Source organism: Papio anubis, chromosome 15 (genome assembly GCF_008728515.1).
Source record: "Papio anubis isolate 15944 chromosome 15, Panubis1.0, whole genome shotgun sequence".
NCBI classification, from domain to species: Eukaryota; Metazoa; Chordata; class Mammalia; order Primates; family Cercopithecidae; genus Papio; species Papio anubis.
Window position 1 is genome coordinate 35,775,631 of NC_044990.1, and position 23,811 is coordinate 35,799,441.

The 23,811-nt window shown below is 35.6% G+C and overlaps 1 protein-coding gene across 1 annotated transcript; it reads left to right on the top strand.

Moving 5' to 3' along the window:
- The first annotated feature begins 20,382 nt into the window (after positions 1 to 20,382).
- On the top strand, positions 20,383 to 23,600 carry LOC101017112 (proline-rich protein 20A). The gene is given in 4 exon segments (XM_031655695.1): positions 20,383 to 21,092; positions 23,187 to 23,234; positions 23,355 to 23,548; positions 23,550 to 23,600. Coding segments are annotated over 4 exon segments (378 nt in total). The 5' UTR covers positions 20,383 to 21,007.
- The last annotated feature ends 211 nt before the right edge of the window (positions 23,601 to 23,811 follow it).

The window sequence follows — 23,811 nt, forward strand, 5'->3', positions numbered from 1 at the left end:
TTCTCTTTATCTTTTATGTACCTACTACATACTTTGTCTTTGTGGTTACCATGAAGACCACGTTAAAAATCTAATAGTTATGGACCAGGCATGGTGGTTCATGCCTGTAATGCCAGCACTTTGGTAGACCAAGGCAGGTGGATCACCTGAGGTCAAGAGATCGAGACCAGCCTGGCCAAAAAATTAGCTGGACATGGTGGTGGGCACCTGTAATCCCAGCTACTCTGGAGGCTGAGGCAGGAAAATCACTTGAATCTGGGAGGCTGAGGTTGCAGCGTGTCGAGGTCACGCCATTGCACTCCAGCTTGGGCAACAAGAGTGTCAAACTCCATCTCAAAACAAACAAACAAACAAAAACAAAATTAACCAGGCACAGTGACACATACCTGTAGTCCCAGCTACTCAGGAGGCTGAGGCAGGAGAATGGCTTGAACCAGGAGGCATAGGTTGCAGTGAGTGAGCCAAGATCGCACCACTGCACTCCAGCCTGGCAACAGAGCAAGACTCTGGAACAAACAAAGGAATTGTGGGAGGAGGGTCACTCCTATTTCATATTTTGCCATGTGAGAACACAGAAAGAAAGCCCTCATCAGATGCTGGCCCCTTAATTTTGAACTTCTCAGTCTCAGGAAATGTAAGGAATAAATATCTGTTCTTTACAAATTATATAATTTTATATATCCTGTGATATCAGCGTTAAATTAACTAAGACACTAACTAAAGCATTTATTAAAGTAGTAAATATTTAAATAATCATATACATAAAAGAAAAATAAAATTTAATGTTCTCAGACAAACAAAAATATCATTATAAAGCAAAGTAACTATATTTAAGATTGCCATTTAAGAGACATTTTTCAAACTTAATTGTTCAATAACTAAAAGAACCTTTAAAAAATTACTTGATAATTATACTGTTAAATTTCTTTAGCTTTATTAAGTATTTTTTTCTTCTAAAAGAAGATATTTGTCAAATATTAAGGAAAGTAGCCACAATTCCAATAACTGCCCTTTTTGCTTATATTTTAGTAAACATACAATTTAAGTAGAATAGAACACAATTTCATTGAGATAGACCTAAATATATGAAAATTAAATATAGCTGGGTTGATAATTATAATAGCAGAATTTTTTGTGTAATAAACACCAACAGACTCACAAAATACTATAGTTATGAAAGTTTAGTTATCAAAATTTTTGTATTTTGATATACGTGTGTGTGTGTCTTTAAAACAAAATACATATATTTAAAGCATATCCATATGTGTGTGATCATGTGTGTGTTTGTGCATACACATATACATATATATATACACATTAAACCTCACAACACACATAATGCTGTGAAATTTAATGATCTTTTAAAATGAAAGCATATTTTACATGGATTCCTGTATTGTTACTCATCAGAATATCCATTTTTACTCATTTGGATATGTCCTATATTAAATTAATTTTTAAGAACTGGGGATTAAACTACTAAATTGTTTTTATATAGCCAAAAAGAAATGCAGAAATACGCTACATAGACTCCTTGATTTACAATACTGTTTACAAATAGAATGTTCCTTTGGAAGAAAGGAATCTGAATAGGGCACTCTGTAATAGATTTTCATTTGGGTGAGTTACAAAATGCCCTAGACCTTAGCAATACATCTTAATGACATAAAGAAAACTTCACATGTGTATTATTGTTATGCACACAATAATAATTTGTTAATAATTGTGTATGAACATCTATAATGCTGATATTTTATGCAACCATGCAAATGTATGCAGTACTGTCAGAATAACAAAGCTAAATTATACAGGCAGACTACTTAACTACAATGATTAATAAGCAATTTCAGACATTTACGTTGCTTTTAAGTAAATGTTATGCAAATATGCTAGAATCAAGAAGTAAAAGCTAAGCAAACATACTAAACCTTCAAATAGCTGCTAACATAAATGTTAATCTGACACAAATACACTTGTGTTATTTATTTTACTTGTCAGACACTTTGTGACCTATGTTAAACAGAAATCACCAGTGTGCTAGGACATTACAGACAGAATAAATCTACATATTTTAGCTGCCATTATTTAAAAATTAAGAATAAAATGGAATATAATGAAATAAACCATATATTGAAATTATATCTTTCTTCTGAAACTTATTTCTACAGCTCTGAGTTATGTTTGATGTACATTAAATTGTATAATGTAAAAATCTATTGTTTGATATGTTTTAGCATCAATATACATCCATTAATTCAACATCAAAATAATAAAGAACATATACATCACTCTCAAATTATTCTGCCCTTTGCAATTAATCTGTTCCGCCTCTCCATATACCTTCCACACCCACATTTCCTAAGAAATTGCTGTCTAATGCCACCATAGCTTAATTTGTATTATATAGAATTACAAATCAATGGAATCATACAGGTTGTACTTTATTCTGTTATTTTTCACTCTGCATAATTATTTTGATATATAAGCATGTTGTTGCGTGCATCAATATTTTATTCCTTTTTTCTTACTGAATAATATTTCATTGTACATACTATTCAAAATTTATCTCTCTATTCATCTGTTAACAGATATTTGTGCTACTGCAGATTTACAAGCACACATGGTGTAAATAAATTTATAAGTTCTTTGTATGGCCATATGTTTTATTTCCTTCAGGTAAATACCTAGGACTGAAAAAGTATGTTATTGGGTTTCAAATATTTGGTGTTTTTGTAGATTTGCAGGGGTTGATTTCTAATTGAATGTCATTGTGAGGAAAGAACATACTTTAATAATAATAATTATTATTATTATTTGAGATAGAGTTTCACTCTTCTTGCCCAGCCTGGAGTGCAATGGTGTGATCTCAGCTCACCACAACTTCTGCCTCCCGGGCTCAAGTGATTCTCCTGTCTCAGCCTCCCGAGTAGCTGGGATTACAGGCATGTGCCAGCACACCCAGTTAATTTTATATTTTTAGTAGAGATGGGGTTTCTCCATGTTGGTCAGGTTGGTCTCAAACTCCTGACCTCAGGTGATCCACCCGCGTTGGCCTCCAAAGTGCTGGGATTTTAGGTGTGAGTCACTACGCCTGGCCAAGAATTACTTTTTAGGATGTACAAAGTTTTGTTTTGTGGCCCATAATGTGGTCTGTTTTGTAAAATATTCCAAGTACACTTGCCAATAAGGTATATTTTGATAGTGTTGAGTGGAGTGTTCTATAAATGTCAATTAGATCAAGATGGCTAATAGGACTATTTTGGTACTGCATATCACTACCGATTTCCTATATACTTCTTCTATCTATTAGTAAGAAACTGATGTAAAATTGCCTCTATAATTGAGAATTTATTTACATATGCAGTTCTATTGGTTTTTGCTTCATGTATTTTTAATTTACATTTTTAGAGACAAATCCAATTATCATGCCCTCCTGATTGACATATTTATCATTATTAAATGATCATATTTATCTACATTAATACTCTTTCCTCTGAAATCTATGTTGTCTTATTCTAATATTTTAGCTGCCATTTTTTAAAAATTAAGAATAAAATGTATTTTTAAAAATTATTGTTCATATAACATATCTTATTCCATTACTTTTATTCTATTTTATCTGTATATTTAATGTTTCTTATTTGGTAGCACATAGTTGTATATTGCTTTGTTTCTTATCCACTTGTTAATTTCTGTCATTTAATGGGATCTTTGAATAATTTATATTTAGAATGTTTATTGATATGATTTATTTTAAATTTATAACTTGCTTTTTGTGTTTTTCTCATTTATTCCTTGTTCCTCTTTTCTAATTGGTTTTGGATTAACTGAGAATGTTCAAATATTCTAATATATCTTATTTGTTAACCTATTTGTCATAACTACTTGCTTTTTAAATTTACTGGTTGCTTTTGAGTTTATAATATGCTCATTTACTTTATGATCATCTTGATTCTATATTAAACTCCTTCATGTATAATATAAAATCCTTACAATATTATTTTTGTTTCTCCCCTTCTGGCCTTTGTGTTACTGTGGTTATATATTTTAATTTCACATATTTTGGTCTTCCATACATCATATTATTTATTTTAATTTAAACAGTTGTTTTAAAATACATTTAATTATTTTAAAATTCATTTATATGGTTATTACTTATGGTGGTCTTCATTTATTTTGTAAACACACATTTATATCTGATATTATTTTTCATTCAGCTTTAAGAGATTCTTGGGCCGGGCGCGGTGGCTCAAGCCTGTAATCCCAGCACTTTGGGAGGCCGAGACGGGCGGATCACGAGGTCAGGAGATCGAGACCATCCTGGCTAACACGGTGAAACCCCGTCTCTACTAAAAAATACAAAAAAATAGCCGGGCGCGGTGGCGGGCGCCTGTAGTCCCAACTACTCGGGAGGCTGAGGCAGGAGAATGGCGTGAACCCGGGAGGCGGAGCTTGCAGTGAGCTGAGATCCGGCCACTGCACTCCAGCCTGGGCGGCAGAGCGAGACTCCGTCTCAAAAAAAAAAAAAAAAAAAAAAAAAAAAAAAAAAAAAAAAAAGATTCTCTTAACAATTTTTAACTGTAATTCTGATGTTAATAAAATGTTTCAGCTTTTGCATGTCTCAATAAATATTTCATCTTTGAATTTGAACAATGCTTTCATTGAGTATGGAATTTTGTATTGGCAGACTTTTCTCTGTTAATTTAAAGGTGTTCTTCTGCAGTCTTTTTGTTTGCATTGTTTCCAATGAACAAGTTAATTTATTTAATGTTGTTCCTCTGCATACAACATATCTTTCATCTCTGACTTTTTTAAAACTTTCACTTTGTCACTGATTTTGAGAAATTTGATTATGATGAGCTTTGATGTACTTAATATTTGTTTGTGAAGTATGATGGAGGATTATTACACTTCTTGAATCCATTGGGTATACTATTATCATCCTATTTAAAAATACTTTTAGGCATTAATTTTTAAGTTTTCTGCTTCAATGCCTCCTTTTTTGTAGAGATTCAAGTAACACATGTGTTAGATCATTTGAAGTTGCTCTAATGGCTCACTGATGATATGATTTAAAAAAATCTTATTTCTTTTTCTGTTTTATTTCAGATAGCACATGTTGCTATTTTCATGTTTACTAATCCTAGTAATTTATTCTTCAGTTTCATTGTTTATGAAATCAAGTATTTTTTTTAAATCTCAGATATTGTTGTTTTCATTTCAGTAGATTCACTTTGGATCCCTTTTACATTTATTTCTCAACTTAACATATTTCAGTTGTAATAATTGTTTCTATTCCTCTGTTCACTAATTCTAAAAGCTAAATATTCTTGGTGAGTTTTGAATGATTGATCTTCACCTCAGAAGTCTTCCAAGCTCTATCTCGATTTCCTCCTGTCTGTCTGACAGTCTGAAAATTCATTCAATGGAGTAACATGGGGGAAATTGTAGAGCTTACTTATTTATTTTCTATTTATCATTTATTATTCTATTTCTGATATCTAATTTCTTGAAAACTATTGTTTTTTTACATTTTTCATAATCTTTTTAGTTGCTTGATGCAGGAAGATTGAGCTGGTTTCAGTTACTCCATTGTGGCAAAAAAGGAAAGGCATGCCTTTTATGCCAAGTCTTTTATAAATTATTGAATTGAAGAGTCAAGAACAAAATAATTTTATGTAAAAATATTCAACAATATAGTTTTTATTGTTTAAAAATGTATTGATATTTACTATTGGCAACAATTTAACCATTCCTGTTGTTTAACAATGCCAAGGTATTTTTAGAAATGTGAAGATAAATGTTAATCATACTTAATTTGGCTACTTTACATTATAAAAAATCAGAAGGATGAGTAGATATAACATTACTCCAAATACCATTCCACCAATAATATAGTGGCTTAAAACATATAAACAATTCTGTTAAGAGCTAGAGGAAATTTTGCCTAAAATTTAATAAACATCTTTTCTAGGGATATTGAAGTAATTCTAAGGCAGCTACAACTTTAGGGATGAAGATCCTGAAGGAAAGAGAACTGGAGAGAAACAAGACCAACACTGAACTTTTTAGTCTTAGAGCATTTTAAAGCCAAGATTGTTAAAAAATTGAGCAAAACCTGATTGTGAAACTGAACATTTATATTCATCAGACTCACAGTCTTAAGAAACAAAAGTCGCTATAAAAAAATCCAACAAAGAGATGTTTGTGCTAACATCCAAGTTGTTTAGTTGAAATTTCTGCACAATTATACTTAGAATTGGGAGCTGAACCAAGATTGACACTCATCCTTGGGTCAACTAAGTTTCTTACTGGATTTAGGTGATTTTCCCCTAATTTGGCTCTCTGGTATAGAGTTAGGTAAATTCTCATTAAGGGCAGATAACACTATCCTAAAGCTCAATAGTTTTTTACATCAAATAGTTAACATCTAATCAGAAATCTAACAGCCCTTCCAAGAGAGAATACCACAAAAGGAAAAAAGGAGAGAATAGAAATAGTCAGAAATGACATCTATAGTGGAGTTTTCATATATATAATTTAAAATGATGTGATTAATACATTCCAGATGGAGATGACAAGATAGAGAATCTCATCAGAGAGCTGAAATCTATAACTAAGAATCAAATGGCCAATCTATATTTGAAATCAATAATAGTATAATTGGAAACAGCATGAAAAGAGAATTAGTGAATGAGAAGATAGGTGAATAGAAAATACACAATCTGAAAGACAGAATTTGAGAAACGAAAGTACAGAAAAGGGTATAAGAGATGTGTGGGACATGGTGAAAGGTCTAACTTATGTGTATTTAAACTAGTAGGAGAGGAAGAGTGCAAAAATGGAACATATGCAAACTTTGAAGAGAAAATGGTTAGGAATTTCCCCCATATTTTGAAAGACTTTAAACCACATATTTAAGTAGTTCCACACATAAAAAGAAGTATGAGTAGAACGAAAATCACACCTAGGCACATCAAAACAAAACTACCGAACTCCAAAGATAAAATAAAAATATTGAGAACAGTAGAACAGATGATAGAAGGAAGTCATTATTTTTTAAAAAGCAATAATAAGACAAATTTTTTTCTTCCCAGAAATGATGTTTCCAGGGAGAAGAAACATAACAGCACACAAATGCATACATGTCATTTTCATATTATTGAGAGAAAATATACTGGGATTTATAATTCTATAACTAGGCAAATATTTTAAACTATTGAAGTTAAATAAAATATTTCCAGATCATTGGAAGAGAAAGTAGGAAAAAAATCAGAAAGAATTCATCTCAAGAAGAATCATAATATAATGTATTATGGATAGAATGTTTTATCCAGTGCAAATATTCCCAGATAAAACGAGTTAAAGAGTAAATTAAAGGGAAAATATGTAAGTGTATCTAAATAAATATGAGGTACAAAGATAATACTAATGTTCTTTTATGGGACTAAAATATATAGATAACTTAAAGTCATAACAAAAATAAACCTCAGAGTACACACAAAAAAAAGTTTATGGAACTTCTGTTCTTATAAGACCCTTGTATTGAATAGAAATGTGGAAAAACTGCTAATAAGTTAGAATTTACATTGTTGCATTAAAATGAACTAATAAAAAGGAGAAGAATGAACAAAAAGAAGCTATGGTAAGGGAAAGTTTGTTATAAAAATGCTTAATCCAAATGTGTTCTAAAGGGGAGCTACAAAACACAGAACAGGGGAGAAAAACAGAAAACACATGCTTAAACTAAAGCTATAAGCCGAAATATTAACAATTACATAAAATGTTCATAGCATTAATTATAAATATTGTCTGGACCAAAATTTAAAGAGACCCCTAGCACATACAACTTATAATAGATACACACATAGAGAACTAGATAAGAAGTTTTAAAGTAAAATCATAGCCGAAGACATATCATCAAAAAAATCTAACAAAAATAAGTTAATTTAGCTCTATTACCAATATAGCAAGTATAATTTAAGGCAAGAATGGCATACAGGAAAAAATATGCATATATGAAATGATTAAAAGTTTAACCCTACTATCTTATAAAACAATAATAAATCTGCATGTAACTAGCACTATGGTTCCTAAATGTATAAACGGAAACTTGACAGATATTAGAGGAGAAATAAAATTCATAATACCAGCACTCCCAGTCACAGATTGAAAAAAAAAAAAACTATAAAGTTTAAAAAGATAAAATATTTGAAAAACCCAATTAAGAAAACTTGCATAAATGCCATAAATAAAACTATGCAAAAAATGAGAGAATAGACATTTTTTGCAATACCTCATGGAAAATTTAACAAAACTCATGAAAAGTAGATATAAGGAAAAGTCTCCACAAATTCCAAAAGGACAACATAATAGGAAACATTTCTCTTGACCTCAGTAACATGAGATAACTTTAAAAATATGTCTATATAATTAGAAAATGCTAAAAAGTTGGCCTAATTACAAATGGAGAATTTATTATAAAACATTTTCAACTATTATAAAAATGAAATTTAACATATTAAAAAGTGTGGAAGGAAGCTAAATCTGTGCTTAAAGAAAAATCCGTAGATTCTAATGAAGGTATTATAAAAGCTGAAAGATAAATACACTTCTCAATATTTAACAATATAGAGTTAGAGAACAGAGAGAGTTAGAGAACAAAGAAAATCAAGGGCAAAAAGTAAACCAAGGAAATGAAAATTCCTATGAGACAAAAAGTATAAAATATTATTCAGACTGGTTAAATATCTAAATATGTGACTTCTAAAAGTTACAGATTTGAGGAAAGCATTTTCAACTGCTCTCATTAGCAAAGGATTTCTACCTAGAATATATTAGGTCAAATTCATTAAATTGTTGATATTTACGCATTTTGAAAAGAAAATACTTTCCTAGACCTCAACCTACTAACATGGCTCTCCTAAAATCAATATAAACACAAAAACAATAAAAATAGGCAGAATACATGTATAGGAACTTCACAAAAACTATATAAAATGATTAAGAAACATATGGAGTGTGTATAACTTTTAGTCATCTGAAAGATACAGGATGCGGAGTAACTAAAGATCTGAACATTGCTGTTGGGAGTTTAAATTGGGAATGTCACATCGGAAACCCCCACTGTATGTCCTAAAGTTGAACATATACTTAGTGGTTTTGAATCAGAATGCAACATTCTGTGTGAGTGTGTTTGTGTGTGTGTGTGTGTGTGTAAAGACATTCTTAAGAATGTTCTTTCATAGCACCGCAAGACTGGAAGCAATCCAAAGCTTTTGAAAATATATATGGATAAGTAATATATGGTATATTTTAGAACAAAATAATATAAAGCGATGACAATGAACAGACAACTCCTACATGAGACAGCATAAGTAAACTGCTATATATTAAACAAAATAACTCACCCTAAAAATGATATCATGCATAATCTTATTATTATACATTTAAAAACAAGCACAATTAATGAATAGTGCCTTAAATCACATTAAGAGTTAACTTTAAGAAGTAAGAAGTAGAGTGACTGGGAGAAAATATAGAGGAATATTGAGTCCCAGGAATATCTTATTTCTAAACTTGTTGATGCTCCAACGTATATTGAATTTGAAATAAATTCATTGAGAATATATTTATAATTTTTCACTTTTTATATGTAAGTTTTATTTAGCATAAAAACTTACTTTAAAAATACTTTTCTCTCTTTTGTGTTTCCTTTTATTATTGACATCAACGTATAGTTCCCTGTCTTCCTATTTCTCTTGCCTTCAATGAAAAGAATGACTTACTGCTATAGCAAACAAATTTAAATGAGTATTAATAGAATAAACCATCAAAACATTTTCCACTGAAAGGAAACAAAGCCTCTATAAAAATGCATTTAGATTTGCCTCTGTTATTACATTCTTCTAAAGTGAACATAACAATTGATGGATAAGTGGAAAAGAGAGGAAGAAGAGGAGAAATCAGAAAGGGAGAGATGAAGAAAGGAGGGAATGAAAAACAGCAACTGATATTTAAAAAGTGGAAAAATTAATAGAATTAAGAAAAAAAAACTAAAAAATAGTAAAACAAAAAACTTTTCATTTCTTTTTTTTCACTAATATAAATAATATTTAAAATTGTGATAGTCACATACATGGCTATAATCTCTGTGTTGATTCTTTTTCAATTTTACATGCTGCCATTTGACAATGGCTTTCTTTATCAAATAAATCTTTTTCCTATCTCGTACTCCATTGATAGAAACTGTAGCATTTTTTTCATTTTCCAGGTAAATCTCTCAGCCTACATTTCAAATTAAAATTTTTACTTCTGATAGAGTTTATTGCTTACAGAGTTTTTTATTTTATTTTATTTTATTTTATTTTATTTTATTTATTTTATTTATTTATTTTTTTGAGACACAGTTTTGTTCTTGTCCCCCAGGCTGGAGTGCAATGGAGCGATTTCTGCTCACTGCAACCTCCGCCTCCCAGGTCAAGTGATTCTACTGCCTCAACCTCCAGAGTAGCTGGAACTACAGGAGCCCGCCACTATGCCCGGCTAATTTTTGTCTTTTTAGTAAAGACATAATGTTTTTAGTAAAGACAAAATGTTGGTCAGGCTGGTCTCAAACTCCTGAACCCAGGTGATTCACCTGCCTCCAACTCCCAAAGTGCTGGGATTAGAGGCATGAGTCACCGTGCCCAGCTGCTTACAAAGTTTTAATGACACTTTACTGAAAACTTCTTGTATCAACATGGTTAATATATAGGCTTGTTTCCCCTTCCATTTTAAAGCTGCACATTTTTGAAACTTTTTAGCAGTGTATTATCTTTGGCAATGAGTTGACTATTTCTATGAAGAATTTATATTTATCTAAAAGATTTTCAAAATCCCTAATTTATCTGTATTACTAATTAAATATATTCAAAAAGACATTTTTAGATTTTTTTGAAATATTCATGAGATTTATTGGTATGGATTTGAAAGTATAAAAGGTATATATTTACTACTAGTATATAATACTTAGTAGTCATTATATTCCAATAATGATAATCACCATGATTTTAGTAGAAAAAAATCAATTTAAAAATGAAAGTCATTATAATTACAATTTAGGACAAAACCATTGCATAAAATGTGTTAAATCTTATTCATTCTAAGTCATATTTCATTTACGTTAAGAACCATATTTTGCACATGGTGCTATTTTAAATAGTGGGATGCATCTGACAATTGTTGTTGCTTTACAATCACTGTAAGACTATAAACAGTTATAACAGAGCTGTCATTACCTGCCATGTATGACCTTGGTCTTAGCTATTCATATTGTAATTACTTCAATTGAATCTTGTATATTGTCGAAACTACACATGTCAAGTTTGATAACATTTAAAATGAATTTTAAAATGTCCAACTCTGTTTTAGCATTGAAACACAAAATGTGATTGTGTGTGCAGAGACGCAGAAGCAGAACCCCAGGGCATAAATATGACATTAGTGAAGCAAATATTTACTGGTGAAGGAATGGCTGCAATTTTAAATTTTCTTGAAAACAAAAAGCAATGCCTTTATGGGACATGAAAAAAGAAGACACTTTCAAGTAGAAAAGTTATCCTGTTTTATTACCCTAAAACATGAAAGTGTATTTTCAGACACTGGCCATGGGAAAAAAATGAAGCAAAGAAAATTGTCAAATTCCCAGTAATATTTGAACAAGAGAAAAAAAATAGAGGCTACTGTAAACAATTTATATATTGTTTAGGTTATCAGTTTGATATCTAGTACGTTATCTGATAACTTCCCAGAGACTGTACTGAACCAGCTTAACTTTCAGAAACAAGTAATTACTTTGAGGAAAATAAACATAGTCAAATAAAATATACTGATGTAATACAAGCATTACAACTTGAAAAAAATGAGTTTCATTGACTGCAAGAAAACTTTGGACACAATAATTAAATACATATCTAAAAATTCTAGATAAACAATATTCTTGATAGCACACAATACTATATTGTGTAGAAACAAAAGATTGTTGATTATGATCGAAAAAATATAGAAGATTTAGACTATGAATGAAAGGGGAGGTTTAGATATTTCTTACCCAGTTTTTCATGTATATTTATTCTGTTTATATGTGCCCCAAATTGGTATTTTTTTAAACTCTAAGAAATTTAAAATAGTTCATTCAGTAAGTATAAAATATCCATCCAAATGCATAAGTGAAAAACTACATACACTAAAACTGCTGGTGAAGCATTTATTTGTGAAATTTCACAGACATAGGAGCAGTAGCAGAAATGTAGGCTCTCCATGACCTATTGCATTTTGGAGGAGAACCTACTAATCTCACCAACTTAGTTAGATATCAGAGAGCAGGAAAGACTCAGACATTACAGCTTTCCAGCTGCATAGCTAAGGAAGCATTACTCTCTCTCCCCCAAAATCAGCTCATGAAATTTTATAATATATGATATGGCATAAACATGGCTCCAGTTTTACACAAAAATTCCAGCACTCTTTGTTGAAGAAATATCAGCTTCTCTCCTGCATGATCGTAAGCCTGGCATCTATGTTTTGTGAATTATAGCAGGAAGACATGGCAATCATATCATTGGCTTTCATGAAAGAAAAGAAAGCATTGGAATATAGCTTAATGTAGCTTAATTATTCCTTTCTTAAATTTTAATAAATTTATAAAAAGATGCATTTTATTATTAAATGTATGTTAGATTTGATAAACGTGGTAATTGAAGCAGTGGTCTGTATTGTTTCTCCACTGAAGAAACTTGAGAGTCACATGACTTCTTTATTCAATATTTATTTATCTTAGTAATAAAAGCATTCTAAACTTGCTCTAAAAATAATATTTAAAGAGGAATATACAGCATCCTTTTTCATTTCATATATCACTGCATGTATAAACAAACTGGTACAGGTTGAGCAGTCCTTAAGTATCTTTTGTTTATCTTTGCTTATGATGTTTCACAAAAAGTGGGGATAGGGTGCCCTATTCAATAAATGATGCTGGGATAATTGGCAAGCTACATATAGAAGAATGAAACTGGATCCTCATCTCTCACCTTATATAAAAATCAACTCAAGATGGATCAGAGATTTAAACCTAAGACTTGAAACTGTAAAAATTCTAGAAGATAGCATTGGAAAATCTCTTCTAGACGTTGGCTTAAGCGAATATTTCATAACCAAGAAGTTAAAAGAAAATGATACAGAAAAATAAATAAATAAATGACACCTAATGAAACAAAAAGCTTTTGCACAGCAAATGAAATAATCAGCAGAGTAAACAGACAACCCACAGAGCAGGAGAAAATCTTCACAAACTATGCATCCAACAAATGACTAATATCCCAAGATGGCGCCACTGCACTCCAGCCTGGGCCACTGAGTGACACTCCGTCTCAGAAACAAACGAACAAAGAAAATCAGAAACAAAAAGAAAGATGATGACATTATGATTATTAGATAACAGTTTTAGAGGAAATCAAATAAAAAAATTAAACATTAGCATTTTTCTCCAGGGGAAAATACATCTCCCATATAAATAATTAGCCTTTCCCAACTGGAGAAATCTCTAGAGATAAAAGCTAATAATTGTAAATTAAATGATAGGTTTTTTAAAAACATTACTTCTCAACACCTAATGTGATCAATAGCTATTAGCAATAGCAGTCATAAACTGGTATTGGCAATTATTTGGATTTGGAGGTTGAGGGATTGGATAGTCATGTGATGTTAAGGTACATTTGGGTAAGAAAAAGAGAAACAATACATGAAGAAGGAATAAAAGTTTTATCATTTTAATCAATTGGCCAACCTCAACCTCGTTTATATTGAGGTGACCAAATGCAATGCGACATTTAATGCAAATTTAAGCAGTAAATATTATGTATAATGCAATTTTACAAAATAAAGTTTAACTTGAATCTAATAAAGTATTTTGTTTTTACCTACCAATTTACAGAAATTACAAGAATTGGGGCAATTTAAACATCATCAAAACAAGGCAGTTGGATACATTTACACACATCAACAAATAAGAATATTACCAACAAAAAGGAATGTTGAAAATTGAACAAGTATGAATGTGTATAACAACCAAATGTGATTGCTCATAAATTAAATCTTCATGTGAGACAATGAGAAACAAAAATCATTTTGGGGGAAAATTGTTAAATAGGAATAGTTAATGTATTATTGTTAAATTAGTCTTACCCTTGACATAATGTAATTTTCACAATATAAGAGGATATCAATTTTCTAAAGAATCATACTGAAATATTGAGGTGGTGAAAATTATATTTTTGAAATGTTAATATTAGTTATAGATATAAATGCCTATAGTTAAATATAGGTACAAATTAGTTTTAATTATTCTATTTATTTTTAATTTTTATTTTTTTTGTCTTTTTTTTTTTTTTTTTCCTTTTTGTGGAGAACGGGGTCTCGCTATATTACCCAGGCAGGTCTCGAACTCCTGGGCTCAAGCTATCCTCCCGCCTCTGCCTCCCTGAGAGCTGGGATTACAGGCGTGAGCCACCGCGCCCGGCCTATTTTTAATTTTTAATTTTTGTGAGTACATAATAAGCATATATATTTATCTGGTACATAAGATGTTTTGATACAGGCATACAATGCATAATAATCACATCATGGAAAATAAGGTATTCATCCCCTCAAGCATTTATCCTGTGTTTTGCAAACAATCCAATTATACTCTTTTGGTTGTTTTAGAATGTATAATTAAATTGTTACTGACTACAGTCACCTTGTGCTATCAACTACTTGGTATAATTGATTCTATCTAACTTTTTTGTACCCATTAACCATCCCTGCCTCCCCCAAACCACCAGCTACCCTTTTCAGCTTCTGGTAACCATTATTCTACTCTCTATCTCCACGAGTTCAATTGTTTTGATTTTTAGAACCCACAAATAAAGTAGAACATGCAATGTTTGTCTTTCTCTACCTGGCTTTTTTCACTTAATATAATGACTTACAATTCCATTCAGGTTATTGCAAATAACAGGATAACATTATTTTTATGGGTAAATGATACTCCATTGTGTATTGGCACCACATTTTCTTTATCCACTCATCTGTTGATGAGCACTTAAGTTGCTTCCAAATCTTAGCTATTGTGAACAGTGCTGCAGTCAACATGAGGCGGCATGTATCTCTGATACACGGATTTCCTTTATTTTGGGTACATACTCAGCAGTGGATCATATGATAGCTCTATTTTTAGTTTTCTCAGGAACCTCCAATCTATTCTCCATAGTGGTTGTACCAATCTACACACTCATAAAAAGTGTATAAAAATTTCCTTTTCTCCACAACCCAGCCAGCATTTATTATTGTTTGTCTTTTGAATATGTCATTTTAACTAGAGGGAGATGATGTCTCATTATACTTTTGATTTGCATTTCTCTGATGATCAATGATGTTTAGCATCTTTTCATATGCATGTTTGCTGTTTGTCTTTTTTTGAGAAATGTCTATTCAAAACTTTAGCCCATTTTTGAGTCAGGTTATTAGCTTTTTCCCCCCCATATCGTTGTTTAGGCTCCTTATATATCCTGATCATTAATCCCTTTTAGATGGATAGTTTGATAATATTTTCTCCCATTCTGTGGGTAATCTCTTCACTTTGTTAATTGTTTCCATTGTGTTACCATTACTATTGCTTTGGTTGCCTGGACATGTGGGGTATTGCTCAAGAAATTTTTGCCCAGTCTTCCAGAGAATTTTCTGAATGTTTTCTTTTGGTAATTTCATAGTTTCAGGTCTTAGATTTAGGCTTTAATTCATTTTGACCTTATTTTTTCATACAGAGAGAGTTAGAGGTCTAGTTTCAGTCTTCTGCATATAGACATCCAGTTTCCTAGTGCCATTTATTGAAGTTTGTCTCTTCCCCAGTGTATATTCCTGACACTTTTGTTGAAAATGAATTCACTATATGTGTGTGGATTTGTTTCTGCATTCTCTATTCTCTTCTATTGGTCTATATGCCTATGTTTATGCCAGTACCATTCAGTTTTGGCTGCTATCACTCTGTAGTATAATTTGAAGATTTGAAGTCAGAAAATGTAATTTCTCCAGGATTTTTTTTTTTTTTTTTGCTTAAGATGGCTTTGGTTATTCTGATTTTTTTGAGGTCCTATATAAATTTTAGGATTTCTTTTTCTATCCATGAAAAATGTCATTGGTATTTTGATAGGAATTGTATTGAATCTGTAGATTGCTTTGAGTAGAATGGACATTTTAACAATATTGATTCTTTCAGTCTATGAAGATGGAATATATTTCTATTTATTTTATGTCCTCTTAAATTTATTTCATTGGTGCTTTATAGTTTTCCTTATAGAGACCTCCACATTAATTTATATGTATTTAATTTTATGTGTGGCTACTGTAAATGGGATTTCTTTTTTTTTTTTTTTTTTTTTTTTTTTTGAGACGGAGTCTCGCTCTGTCACCTAGGCTGGAGTGCAGTGGCCCTATCTGGGCTCACTGCAAGCTCTGCCTCCTGGGTTCACGCCATTCTCCTGCCTCAGTCTCCCGAGTAGCTGGGAATACCAGTACCTGCCACCACGCCCGGCTCATTTTTTCTATTTTTAGTAGAGATGGGGTTTCAACGTGTTAGCCAGGATGGTCTCAATCTCTTGACCTCATGATCCACCCGCCTCGGCCTCCCAAAGTGCTGGGATTTCTTTCTTTCTTTTTTTTTTTTTTCAAGTTTTTCATTGTATTTAGAAATGCAACTTAATTATGCATATAGATACGGCATCCCGAAATTTTATTGAACGTATTTATCAATTCTAATAGCTTTTCGGTGGAGTCTTTAGGTTTTTCCAAATACGTGATCACATAATCTGCAAACAAGATAGTGACTTCCAAAAAGTACAGTAGAGAAGGAGGTGGGAAAATCACTTTATGGTGGAGAAACCTAATCAACATTGCCCCAGCCAGGTGACCAGGACTAAGCCATGTTGATGGAGTATACTGTAGACGGGATGGGATGGGAATGGCACTTCCCTCTGCAATCTTCCTTACAAAAACACATAATTCCAGTCAGATCATAAGGAATATATCAGATGAATTTCAGGAGCGGACATCCTACAATATATCTGACCAGTATTCAAGGTGTCAAGGTCATCAAAAACAAGGCAAGTGTGAAGCCTGGCACGACCAAGAGGAGCAAAGAACAATGGTGTAATTGTGTAATGTAGTACCTGAACAGGGTCTTGGGACAGAAAAGGTATGTTAGGGCAGAACCAAGGAAATCGGGACCAAACATAGACTTTAATTAATAATGATGTATTATATTGATTAATGTATCAACAATTATTAGTGCCATAATAATTGCATTAAATGTACCACAATGTATGAGAACAGGGTCAAATTTAGAACCCAGATGCTTCTGTGTTTTCTCCAACTTTTCTGTGAGTCTGGAAGTACTCTAAAAAAAAATGCTTATTTTTAAAAATCTATTAAGCACATCATTAGTCATTAAGGAAAGGCAGATTAGAGCCTCAATGAGACACCACTCCATAGACACCAGAGTGGCTTAGAGAAAATGAATCAACAACACCAAGAGTTGACAGGGAATGTGGAGCACCTAAAACCCTCATACATTTCAGGAAGGAATGTAAAATCTCACAATCAATTTGGAAAGCAATTTGATAACTTTTTAAAAATCTAAAAACAACTCTTGATATCTGACCCAGAAATTTCACTACTTGTAGATACTTACCCAAGTAAAGTGAAAGCATATGTGTATGCAAAGTCTTGTACATGAGTGTTCTTAGCAGTTTTATTCACAATAGCCGCAAACTGGAAACAACCCAATCTATATGTCTGTCAGCTGGTAGTGACTGGATAAACAAACGGTGGTTTATTTGTGGAATGGAACACCACTCAGCAATGAAAATGAATGAATGACTCATGCATTCTGCAACATAGATGGACCTCAACAACATTATGTCAAGCAAGAGAAATCTGGCAGAAAGAGGACATACTGTATGCTTCCATTTATGTGAAACCCTAGAACAGGCAAAAATAATCTGTAGAGACAAGGAGTAGATCAGTGGTTCCCTGGGGCAGAGGATTGGGGAAGGGAGCTGATAGCAAAGGGACACAAGGGAACTGTTCCAGTGATGAAATTATTCTTATTTTAATTGAGGAAGTGGTTACCCATGTCTACATGTTTATCAAAACTCACCAAATTGTGTGCTTCAAATGGATGCATTTTACCATGTGCAAATTGTACCTTAATAAAGTTGAATTTTTTAAAAATCAAAAGCAACAACAAAAACAAAAAATATTGAGAATCTAACTGGAATTGCATTATTTATACACCTGAGTGTGTGTGTGTGTGTGTGTGTGTGTCCCAGACTGGAATGCAGCCGTGCAATCTCGGTTCACTGCAGTCTTGATACCCCAGGCTCAAGCAAGCCTCTCACCTCAGCTTTCCTAGCGACTGGGACCACAGGCAGGCACCAGCACACATGGGTAATTAATATATATATGTAGTGGAGATGGAGTCTTGCTATGTATCCCGGGCTGGTCTCATACTCTTGTGCTGAAGTGACCCTCTCACCTCCATGTCCCAAAGTTCTGGGATTACAGACATGAGCCACCATGCCTGGCCAGAATTTTTTAAACAGCACTATGGGAGCAGGGTGTGGTGGCTTATGCCTGTAATCCCAGTGATTTGGGTGGCCGAGGCGGGAGAATTGCTTGAGGCCAGGAGTTTGAGATTAGCTCGAGCAACATAGCAAAACCTAAACTCCACAAAAAATAAAAACAAAAACAATAATAATTAGCCCGACATGGTGCCTTGTGCCTGTGGTCACAGCAACTCGGGAGGTTGAGCGGGAAGGATCGCTTGAGCTCAGGAGTTCCAGACAAGCCTGGGCACATACCTAAACCTCATCTCTACAAAAAATACAAAAATTATCTCAGTTTGGTGGCGTGCATCTGTAGTCCAGCTACTCCGGAGGCTGAGACAGGAGAATCACTTGAACCGATTCTCCTATCTCAGTCTCCCAAGTAGCCGCAGTGACCTGCGATCACGCCACTGCACTCCAGGCTGGGCTACAGAGAGAGATCCTGTCTCTCTAAAAAACAAGCATGCAAACCAACCAACTGACGCACTGTGGCTTCCCCTCCAGCGTCCTGTTGCGTTTCCTGCTGTCTTCTTTTGCCTGTGTGTGAACCCAGAATAATAAAAGCCAGTGGTGTGTGTCTCACACGCATCTCCAGCCCCATCACCATCTCTCTGAGCTCGACTCTTTTTACAAAAGGCCACTTGACATCCTCACTTGGCAGCTCAAAAGCTCCTTCAACCCAATGTGCACAAGCCAAGCTCCATATCTTCCCATTTAGAGCAGGTTCTTCGTTCACCTCTGTCTGAATGAACGAGCTGCCAAGACTGCAATCTCTTCTCCAAGGGCTGTCCACACTCGGTCTCGCATTTTCTTGTAAATTTCTCTCCCACCAAGGAAGTTTCTCCTCCTATGCCTCCCACAGTCCTAGTCTAATAGGACCCTGTGCCCAACCCCGAGGGCTGCAATAGCCTTTGTGCCTCTCCTGGGTTATTCTGTGCACCCGGGGTTGGCTCTCCTTCACAGCCAGGCTGGTCGTTTGGAAATGTTAACTCACTGCAGGACACCGTTCCATGGTTTTCTGCTGGCTTGGAACAAGACCAGCTCCTGCGTGGCCCCTGCCTCCACCTGACACCACCTCTGGGTCTGGCCCTGGCCTCCCCTCCATTTCCAGAATGGGCCGGGCTCCCTTCCAGTCCGGGTCTTAGCACACTTTCTTCACTCCGCTGCCTCTCTCCCTGCTTCTCCCAACCCGGTTCAGGTTGACTAATTTCAAATTTTATATTCCAGATTTCAGCCCAAATTTCCCCCCTTTGGATGCTTTCCTTGACCATGCTCAGATCTAATCTAATCACATCTTCCTATTAGCCAGTTTCAGGGCACCACACCTCCCTTTTGGTGGCACTTAAATGTAATTATGCATTTTTTTCCTCAATGATTAGATTAATCAATCAACCATTGACTCTGTAAATGGCGGCATGTCAGCAGAGCCCCATTTGACAGGCAGGGGACTGGCCCAGTGTACCTTCCAAGCCCAGCCAGGCCCGCCCCAGCCGGCCCCGCTCTGACCACGCCTGTCTCTTACGTGACTGCCTTGCTGCCACATAAGAGCGACCCCGCTGGGCCTCCAGCAATCCACTTTCTTCCGGGTTCCGAGCCAGAGCCCGCTGCGCACTCCCTCCCTCCCGCCCGCCCGCCCGCCTGCCCGCCTGCCCGCCTGCCCGCCTGCCTGCCTGCAGGAGGACGACCTCAGAGCCACAGCCCTGAACCTGTGGACAACTCCAGCTCCTTTGGCCTCTCTCCGTCGAAGTCTCCTAATTTTAAGATCTCCGGGGCGAGCTCTAGGAAGATCAGGTGTGTGTGTGGGTGTCCCTGAGGGGTGAATAGGGCTGGATGGGTGCAGTTGGGGACAGAATCCTCATTCCCCTAGAAAGGCCATGGCCACTCCCTGACTTCTCACCCCTGTCTTCCTAAATCCGTTCTCTGTCCCCACCTTCCTTCCTTCTTCCCCTGATGAGGAATCATGCCTCCAAAAGGCCTACTTTAGTCTCCCCTCTCCTAGCTTTGCCTGTAGGAACGGGGATAAATTGAACCTCCTGTAGGCCAATCCCTGCTGGCTACTAGCGTCCCCTCGGAAACACTTTACTGTGTGGAAATCTCCCACAGCCACAGCCCCCCACCCAATCCCCACCTTCACACAGTCCTACTGGGTGGCACCGTGGGCTCAGTCGGTGCCCAGGCAGCCAAGTGATCAGAGGATTGCGGGCATTGGAGGCCCTAGAGGAGGGTGTGTGGTGGGGGTCTGTATCGCTGCCTGGCGCTCAGGAAATGAGGCTGTGGTTTAACTCTACTGATGTGTTTTTCTCCCCACCCCCTCCCGCAGATTCCTCATGGAGGAACCAAGGCTTTCAAAGCGACTGCGCTACATGGCCCCTAATCAAGGTACATCAAACGCCTGCAACTCTCTTTTTAAATTTTTCTGGATTTTTATTGACTTATAGAACTTACAGAGGCAAATGTGGCATGCTATGAAATGCAGCAGCTCCTGCTCCTTCTCAGTCTCCCACACCTTTGGGAACACCACCTCCATCTGTGTAGCCAATTCTTTCAGCATTCCCTCTCACTCTTTAAATAACATGCTTACACTACTGCTATTTCTTTTTTCTTTTAGAGTTTAATTATGGTCTTCCCTCTAGGGTAGAGGGATATTTAGCTGTAGTTTACACATTGCCACCACCACCACCAATCACCCAAGCACCATGCCACACACACCCCAGGACACACACCCTCTGTCCCTCCCCACTGCCCAGGAGCGGAGAGAATATTAGGAGGATTACTTTCCACTTCTTGCATAACTTGAATTTCCCAGGACTTAATAGTTGCTTTGGGTTTTTATGGGCTTACTGATCACTAGTTCGTTCCCCAGTTCTTCCACAATTGTTTAAATTCAAACTCAATCAAGTGTTCTCTGTTTTCACCTTCTCACAGCCTGCTTCAACCTGGGCTGTTCGCTGTAAGTCAGCTCCCAGCTTCCACATCATCTGGGAAATTACTTTCCCTTTTTATAATTGTATCCCATTTCCCAAATCTGGTGTCTTTTTTTTTTTTCTTTTTTTTTTTTTTTTCCCTTGTTGTACTGTTTCTCTGTAGTGGAGCAAGTCCTCACACTACATCTTCATCTATGATAGATCTGTACTTCCACCTTGTTCTTTTCTGTAGGAATTGGAATTTTACAGCTATTGCCACATTGTTCTCCAAAACATTTGCCTTCATACACTGAGTATCCTAAATCTTTTAATCTTGTCTAGTTTGATAGATGCAAAACAATAAAGCATCCATTGAAAGGAAATTATTTAAGATCTTGCTTGTCTGAAACATGTTCATTCTATCCTTCCTGATTCTTAAGTGAAACTTTGGTTGGATATGAAATTTTAGGTGGGAAATCCATTTCCCTTGAAATTTCGAGGACATTTTCTGTTATTTTCTAGATTTAACTGCTGCTTTTGAGACGTCTGATTTTTGAGACATGTTGAATCCTAGCCCTTTCCATGTGATCTTTCCTTTCTTTCTCTTTCTCCCTCTCTTTGGAATCTTTTAGAATATTCTCTTTGTCATCAGCACTCTGAAATTTTATAGTGATATGTCTCACTGACAGTATGCCTTTAATTTTCTTATATTGTATCCTTCTTTCCACCATTTTTGATTTTTACTTTCTTTTCTGGGAGATCTTCTCAACTTCATTCTCAAATTTCCATAGAGATTTTTGTTTCTTCTTTCATAATTGCAATTTCAAAAAACCCTATTGTCTGTGAGTATTCATTTTTAAAAGTATTCTATAATTGATTTATGGGTAAATTCCTTCTATCTCTCTAGGAATATTAGCTATAGATATTTTTAGAAAATCTCATTTCTGGCATAAACTGTTTTCTCCAAGTTGGCTTATGTCATCTCCTCCAGCAAGACTTTTTGATCATCTCCTTCTCAATACATGTTAAGATGCCTGCTTGATCTAGATACTAATCTAAACATTTCACTTATAGTAGCTCAGTTCTTGTAAGGATCTAGGGGTCGGCATGTTATTATACCAGTTTATGAAAAGGGGAACTGATGCCCAGGTAAATTAAGCAGAATTGAACGCATTCTGTGGATCAACTCCCTTGTGACACCCTTCACCTCCTAACTGGTCGCTCATTAGCATCATTCATTTTTTGCTGTTCTGTTTGTCTCTCTATGGCCAGACCTCTCAATTATTGAGAGGCGGAAGCTTATCTCTATTTTATTCAATTCAGTCTCTCTCTAGGGAACTGTAGACTCGTTTATTCATTAGCAAAATGGAGATCATAATATTGACCCCAGTATGAGTTGTTGCAAGGACTTGCAGTAGGCTCATTAGTGAGGAGGCTGCTGAGGCCCTAGTGAGACTCCTGGCAGAGCCTCTGCTGACCCTCATTCTGTTTGCCGGGGTTCCCATGGGCCTCTCTCAACCCCTCACCTCATCTCTCCTCCCCGAAGGCTTCCTGAGCAGCCCATGCTCACTCTCCTCACACTCTGCTTCTCTTTTTGCCTCAGGTGGAGCTACCAGAGGAGCCATTCTGCTGGTGAGCTGCAGGGCTTTCGGTAGGTTCCAGTCCTGTGGGAGAGCCATGAAACCAGTCCAACCCACAAAACCCATTGCTTACGACAGAAGAGCCAGCTGGATGGGGAGCCCCAGCTAGCGTAGAGTCGCTCCTCCTGCAGAGCCCGTGGGAGGGAGGCTTGACACCAGCAGAGGAGGAGCCGTGGCAGAGGCGTGGGGCCATAGGAATGCTGGCCAGAGACAGGGGGCAGAAGGCTTGCTGGGACCAGACATGCACATCCAACTGCACCATCATGGAGAGCCCACAGGCCACCGGAGAACAAAATCAGGCCTCTTTTCCTGGGCTGGCTCACCCAATGTGCCCTGGAACTGTGCAGGAAGGCCCTGGCCCTGATAAGCCCATCTGAGGTGAGACAGGGAGCACCCCTCAGCCCACAAGCCTTTAGCCTGCCCGGGGAGCCCATGTTGATGATCTATCCCTGCATCGAGGTTTTGGGGCTCACCAGGTGGCTCTTGGGTCTCCAAACTGTAATGGGACCCTATGTTCAAGGGATTGGTGTTCGTGCCTTAACATTGCATACTGATGTCTATCTGTCACCCACATTGTTCTCAGCCTCC